The sequence below is a fragment of the Cynoglossus semilaevis genome, chromosome 1 (assembly GCF_000523025.1).
Source record: "Cynoglossus semilaevis isolate Cse_v1.0 chromosome 1, Cse_v1.0, whole genome shotgun sequence".
In the NCBI taxonomy this organism is placed as follows: domain Eukaryota; kingdom Metazoa; phylum Chordata; class Actinopteri; order Pleuronectiformes; family Cynoglossidae; genus Cynoglossus; species Cynoglossus semilaevis.
Genome location: NC_024307.1, coordinates 14,394,971 through 14,402,369, shown reverse-complemented (window position 1 = coordinate 14,402,369; position 7,399 = coordinate 14,394,971). Strand labels below are relative to the sequence as shown.

The 7,399-nt window shown below is 42.9% G+C and overlaps 1 protein-coding gene across 1 annotated transcript in view; it reads left to right on the top strand.

Annotated features, from left to right (window-relative positions):
* plekhh1 (pleckstrin homology domain containing, family H (with MyTH4 domain) member 1) overlaps positions 1–7,399 on the top strand; it is a 36,153-nt gene that overhangs the window by 26,246 nt on the left and 2,508 nt on the right. Inside the window, exons 20-30 of the mRNA XM_025060097.1 lie at positions 403–515; positions 1,855–2,031; positions 2,233–2,330; positions 2,661–2,838; positions 3,255–3,410; positions 4,165–4,262; positions 4,378–4,519; positions 5,049–5,191; positions 5,292–5,421; positions 5,808–5,891; positions 7,077–7,223. Coding sequence (XP_024915865.1) covers positions 403–515; positions 1,855–2,031; positions 2,233–2,330; positions 2,661–2,838; positions 3,255–3,410; positions 4,165–4,262; positions 4,378–4,519; positions 5,049–5,191; positions 5,292–5,421; positions 5,808–5,891; positions 7,077–7,223 — 1,466 coding nt within the window. The remainder of the gene's footprint in view (positions 1–402; positions 516–1,854; positions 2,032–2,232; positions 2,331–2,660; positions 2,839–3,254; positions 3,411–4,164; positions 4,263–4,377; positions 4,520–5,048; positions 5,192–5,291; positions 5,422–5,807; positions 5,892–7,076; positions 7,224–7,399) is intronic.

Below are 7,399 nucleotides of genomic sequence, written 5' to 3'. Positions count from 1 at the left end.
ATATATGTATATATATATATATATATGTATGTATGTATGTATATATATATATTTCACACATTAAAATGTATTTTTTAAATTTTTATTCATTGGTTCTCTGGTTAGTTGACTCATTACTCAGTTACTCAGGATCAAAGAAATCTAAATTGTACGGCAACTTTTGCTTTTTTTAATGAAAAGTTCTAATAAACAGAGTGCTCACACATGTCCTCAGGGTGGCGCTCTGTGTCACTGAGATCCTGAGAGTCTGGCAGTTTTAATCCACTCTGCAGATGCAGTTTATGGCTGAAGAGCCTCTGTGTGTGAGCGTCTCTCAGCTGTTGAGTCGTTAGAGCTTTGAAATGTAATCTCTCTGTGTGTGTGTATGTGTGTGTGTGTGTGTGTGTGCTCTTATTTTCCCAGACTCGGCCTTATGGAGGAGCGGGGCCTTGAGCTTCTGTAAGGACGGCCTCCGTTCTCCTCTCACCACTCTCCCCTCGGAGGCTCTGCAGACAGAAGCTCTCAAACTGTTCAAGGTCGGTCTCTTCAGCTCCTCCGCGTCATTGTCGCCTCCTCTCTTCTTCTTTCATCCTTTTCCTGTAAATCCTCCTCTGTGACTGGGAGAGCCTCAGTTCTCAGCGTCATCCATCCTACTGGAGTCTTTTATCTCCCACCACTCGTGGATGCACCGCACTAAACTTTTCTTCTGCCTCTAAACCAGATCAAAGGGTCCGAGGGTCGAGGGCCGCGGCTCATTAAACGTGTGGCGGAAAGATAATGGCCTTGATTGAGGCTGTAACTGGTCCTGTTGTTTACAGCCAGTGTGACAGGAGGGGGAGGGGGGAGACACGGGAGGTCAGGGTCCTCACAGAGTGACAGGCGTGGATGTGAAGCTGCAGGATGGAGAACAGGATCAGAGGAGAACAGAGAGTCTGTAGAAAGACCAGCAGATTCCTCTTGATTTCCTTTCAGCTCTGAAGCCCACAGTTTGCCCACCCAGAATACACCTCCCGACCCTGTCCCCCCCCTCCCTCCACCCCCTCCCACACCCTTCCGAGCCCTGAGCAGCTCCAGCAGGACTGTGGGATCTTCTGTTTGAGCAGCCAGCCTTAAAAACACACACATTCACACACAGAGACAAGGCCTGAAAGGAAGTGACACGCTTTTCAAACCCATGCTCCTCTTCATGTGTCCGGGTCCTTTAAGGATCTTGAAAGGTTCAAAGAGGATTTCCTCAGCTGCCTGTGAATAAAACACAAAATAATGCATTTTTAAAATACCTTAAACAAAAGTGATCTCCGAATAATTTCACGACCCAAAACGGTGTAACTTTGTATTCAGTGTTTTTACAGATGTTTTAAAGATGAGGTCGAGGTATTTCTAAGCTAAGGTTAAACTACTTTTACTTTAGCTCTTTTTCAGATTACATCTGGGTTAATTATTGGTTATGTTTTAGCTTCTTTGGTTAATGTCTTCCTAGCCATCCTTCACATCTGTTGTCGACGTTCTAATGACCTCCTGGTTAATCTTAGGTTTATGGTTTATAAAAGTTTAACATGTTTTCCACATTTTCAGCCAGCCTTTGTCTTCTTCGCTAACTCTCAGCTGTTTGTTATATTTTGATTTACTTTTAGCTATCGTGTTGACTTAGCTTTTAGTCTTTCGCTCAAAAACGGAGCTGGATTTAATTTATACAATATTAAACACATCCTTTTGTTTTGCAGTAAATAAACGTGTCATGTTTTAGTAAATTGATACAAAACCCGTAGTCCGCAGGAGCGGTTGTCCTGACGTTTGTTCGTCTTTGTCTCCACCTGCCGGCCACTTGGGGGAACACACTTTTTACATTTCCTTTTCTCCATCTCTCCACTGCAGTCCTGTCAGCTCTTCATCAACGTGTTGGTGGAGTCTCCGTCCATCGACTACCACACCTCCCTGGCCCAGAATGCACTGCAGGTGTGTCTGACTCACCCGGAGCTGCAGAATGAGATGTACTGTCAGCTGATTAAACAGACCAATCAGAGGACACCGAACAATTACTCACTCACACAGGTCAGTTTGAACTGGTACGGTTTAATGTTGAACTAATGCGGAACTTTTAGAATGTGTTTTAGAATTTTGGGAAAATGTTGAGGAAAATGTTGAGGAAAATGTGAATCATTAAATAAACCAGATGGAGGTTTAACCTCGGTGTGTTTTCTCCTCCTTAACATTTAGTTTAACCTCGGTGTGTTTTCTCCTCCTCCTCCTCAGTGCTGGCAGCTGTTGTCTCTGTGTGTGGCGCTGTTTCTACCTCAGCAACATTTCCTCTGGTACCTGAGGCAATATCTGCAACGCAACGCTGATCCGAGGTCAGTGACATCATGTGTCTCCACTCGCTGTAGAGTCAGGACAAGAACGGGACAAATTCAGCTCTCTGAGAGTAGTGTTAGTGAGGAGAATGTTGTCAAAGCTGGGGTCCATGGTGGACAGAGACTCACCCCTGGTCTGTGAGGTCATGGGTCAGACACTGGACCGCCTTAAACTGTAGCTTATTTCACCGAGGTTCATCACAACTCCTTCCTGCCATGTGACTCTTTAACGCCTCCTTCTGAGTGTTATCGATGCTACACCTAAGCACAGTTAGCTGGAAAAGATGTCCAGATGTGATATCACATGACATGAATGTTATTTTCCCGCAGGAGTGAAGTGGGAAAGTACGCCGTGTACTGTCAGAGGTCTGTGGAGAGAACGCTGCAGAACGGAGAGAGAGAAGCCAAACCCTCACGGATGGAGATCGTCTCCATCCTGCTGAGGAACCCCTACCATCACTCCCTGCCCTTCAGCATCCCAGTCCACTTCATGAACAACACATATCAGGTAACACACACACACACACACAGCCTTTCTTCTTACTGTCTGAGGTGGACATTCTTTACCTAAAGTGTTACGTCGCCCTCTTGTGGTTCAGACTTGCCACCTATTTATCTGTCCAGTATCTACCACTTATTCCTATGCACTGTCCGTTAGACCTGAAGAGAACAATAACTGTGAATGGTTATTAGTCTCCAGTTGCCATGGCAACACTGAAAAGTTATTGAAGTTATTGAACATGGATGGATTTGACCTGAAGAAATCAAACTGCTCATCAGAGGAAATATTAAAACCAAATTGTTCTATTTGGTTGACGCCTGTAACACAGTCAGTTTGTTGTAATAAGATAAGAGTGTGTGTGAAGCAGCGTCCACAGTTACCTTCACTGTCCTTCACTGTCCTTCACTGTCCTTCACTGTCAGGTTGTGGGCTTTGACGGCTCCACCACAGTGGAAGAATTCCTAAACACTCTGAACCAGAGGATCGGGATGAGGAAACCTCACCTGTCTGGTTTCGCCCTCTTCACTGACGATCCCTCTGGTAAAGACCTGCAGCACTGTCTACAGCCGTCTGCCAAGGTACGGAGACAAAGAGTTGGACAGTGTTTGTTGGGTTTGTGTTGACTCTGTTATTGTTATGTGATTATAATAGACATTAAGGAGAACAATTCAACACAGGTTGATTTGATCTAAATGGACAGTACTGCTCTCTCTCTCTCTCTCTCTCTCTCTCTGTATATATATATATATACATATATATATATATATATATATACTGCAGTATATATATACATATATATATATATATATATATACTGCAGTACTGTCCATTACCAGGTTGCGGGGTCAGCAGTCTCCTCGACCACCACCCAAATCACACAGCTTGTGAACCTTCTTGCGGGTGGTCTATTTGAAGGCACCAACCGCGTGATTTTTTTATTATTAAGACAGAGCTTGACAAAATTGTGCTAGTAGCAAATCATCTAATTTCTTAATTTTATTTTTTATTATTATTTTATTATATTTATTTGTTTTATTTTATTTTTATTTCTACAGCAGGGACCTTTCCAGCAGGTGGCGCCTTGGCTTTTGTCAAAGTCAGGCACCTGAGTCTGTTCGATGACTTTGGTTAAAAACAGACCAGTACAGAGTGTAGATTATGGCTGTAAGATGACGATCAACATGAAGTCACTTCACTGAAACACTCCACTGTCTGTGACCATTAAAATATAATAAAACCTTGGCCCCCGGGGTCATTAGAGCGCGTTGAGCCCCCGGACTTTGAGGGTTTTAACAGGAGTAATTTGACCCTGATGTGTTTCCTGTCTGTCAGATCTGTGATGTCATTTCCAAGTGGGAACAGGCTCTGAAGGAGCTGCACCCTGGGAAAAACGAGGGGACGAGGATCGTTCGACTGACGTATAAGAACAGGTCGATTTCCATCGACAACATCTGGTTTTACTGTGAACTGTGCACATGGTCACAGGTCACATGGTCACAGCTGCTGATCTCATCTGTGTCACCCTCCCCTCGTCTCCCCCCACAGGCTGTGTTTCAAATTTCAGGTGAAAGGAGAGACAGAGAGAGAGCGCCTCCTGCTGGCATACCAGGTGAACGACGAGGTTCAGCAAGGCCACTTCCCTGTGAACAAAGAGCTGGCTCTGGAGGTGGCTGCACTATTGGCTCAGGTCTGTGGAGGTTGAACCCAGGAGGAGGAGAGATAAAGAGTTAAAGGGATAGTTGTGGGTTTTTTGTAAAGTGAAGGTGTGAGAAAATTGTTTTTAGCTTTTTATTTTAATAATTACCTCATTACACCTACACCACCGTCAGTGGTTTCAAAGTAAGATGAAAGTTTGTTGTTAGATGTTTTTTAGCTTTTCCCTGTGCAGGAAGTTATAATGTGTGCAGTTTTACAATAGTTTAATTTTTCACACCAAAGTCCATGGACAAAAACTATGGATTTCACATCACAGGACATATGATTGTTTTTATTCACTGCTGCCCCCTTCAGGTACTTTAAAATAGTGATTTCCAGTCTCTGTGATTAAAGTACTTTCTTCACATTTAGACAGGAACCATTCACCTGAAGCAGTAACAGAACAGAAACATCTTTGTTCTGTTTTTTAAATGGAATTCAGTACAAAGACAAAAAAAAAGACCTAACAGTGATTACTTTATTATTACTCATTCATTGGATAATTACTCTCCTTCCTACAGGTTGAACATGGTGACCTGGAGCGACCTCCTGCCTCCTCTCCTTCCAGTTCTCCTCAGTCTAAATCTCAGATGATCCTCCTGCAGGCCTTGGAGCGCTTCTACCCCAGACGCTACAAACAGGACTGCAGCTCAGAGCAGCTCAGGTGAAATAGCTGCTATTCTAAGCTGTTCCTAGACTAGAGTTAAGAAGGTTAGTGGAAGGTCTTCACCGTCACATCTTTGTGTCTCGATTTTTTCTCACAGAGAGCTGACTGAGCGACTGGCCACTAAGTGGTCTCTGCTGCGTGGGTGCAGTGCATCCGAGTGTGTGAGAATATACCTGACTGTGGCCCGGAAGTGGCCGATGTTTGGGGCCAAACTCTTCAGTGCTAAGGTAACGCAAAAAAAGACTCAAAAAAGTCTTCAGTTAAAACAAACATCATGACATCACGTCTCCAGATTTAATATTCATAGACTGTCACACCTAGAGGGCAGTATACTGGTAAAATTATGATTTGTCATGATTTGTCATGATTTGTCTTGCTACTTTGTTCACACACACACGTTCAGTATCTGTGCCAGTGTGTGTGTATTTGCTGTTAGTATGTGTGCCAGTGTGTGTGTATTTGCTGTTAATACAAACATTACTTTCTGCGTAAAAGAAAGAAAATACTGCAGTATGCTGATCGGCACAGGTTGGACCAGTGTGAGAGTCTGTCCTCCAGCAGTAACCTGAAGCTCTGTTTCTCCTTCCTCTTCATCTCCTCCTCCTCCTCACAGCCTGTCCCTCCCTCCTCCCTGGAGCAGAGTCAGGTTTGGTTGGCAGTCACTGAGGATGGACTGTGTGTGCTGGACTACACCATGGTGAGGACTTTGTAGAGCAAAAGTCATCCAGTTAAAAAACAGTAAACAGCAAACCACCAGGGGGCGACTGTACTGGTCGTAAATGGACAGATGTGATGGACAGTTTGAGTTGTCCAAATAAAAATAATGTAAAATAATCAAATAAAGTTAGCCTAAGCAAACGTTCCAAAACACACAGCCCAATGTTAGCTGGGTGTTACGCCCAGAGAGGTCAAAAGTCAAAAATACAAACTTACGTTAGACAGAAAACTGTTGTTTGTTTGTGAATATGGCTATGTGAGTAGTTAACTTTTAAAAGTTAAAAGTCTGACATGACTCAAAAACAGTATACTGAACTGTTAGAAACAACAACTACAGGTTAGCCTAAACAAAACCAGCAAAACAGCTACGATTTAGCCAAAAAAGTTCATATTGGCTAACAGCTAACTGCTAAATTTAGAGCAGCATAGTTTGAAAAATTCAATACAGCATAGTTCCATTATAGTTAGAAGATTAGGCAAAAGGTGTGTCAGACATGGCTTAAAAAATGTAAAGTTAGTCCAGAAATATATGAGCTGAAAAAAAACGATGACTCGGCTTAGCTTAGCTTAGCTTAGCTTAGTTCATTGAGCCTAAAATAACTAAGTTACTAAACAAAAGGCTGTGACCACAATTACAGTTTTTGTTTTTGTTTTACTGTTTACATATGTATATTTTACCATTGATTCTTTCAACAACTGCAGTGTTTAAAGTGGATTTCTGACCCATTTGTCTGGAACATTTTTTTCTCTGTGGTGTTTGGTTTCCTCCCCAAAAACTGCAGGGAAAAAAGTCAGCTCCTGATTTGATGTCCTTGACACTGACAAAAAACAAATTCCAATAAATAAACAAGGTTAAAGCCGACTCTGTAATTCCCAGCAGCCCTTGCTGATCCATTTCATTCTTGGTCTGGCAGCTGTGCAGCTCTGCTGCTCACACAGGGCCAGAGAGGAGAAACGAGCAGAGTGAAAATCACGATATGTCTCTGAGAATCATGTCAGGATCTTCACACTCAATTTGCTCTTCAAAAAAGGCAGAAACCAAAATGATTTCCCACATGATTTCCAGTTACTATTCAGGGATCGCCAACAAATTCTCAACATGTTCCCTGTTTGTATCCATTTCAGTCTTTATGTTTTTCCAACTGGAGCTGTTTTGTTTTTCCAGCATACGCTGCTGACCTTCTCCTACCAGTCTGTCATCACCTTCGGGGGCTGCAGGGACGATTTCATTGTGGTAAGCAGCCAGCAGAGGGAGCCTGGAGTCGGCAAGAAGAGCGTGGAGAAGCTGGTCTTTGGAATGGCTAAACCAAAGGTAGACCGCTCTGGCTATGTCCTAGGATTACTGTCATTTATAGTTCAGTGGTTCTTAAACTATGGTATCTATTTTTAGATTTTTGGATCAACTGATGCTAATTTAAAGTAAACCACTAATCCAAGCAATCTTAAAGAATTTGTTTTTAATATAATTGGATCAATTCTGATCTCAGA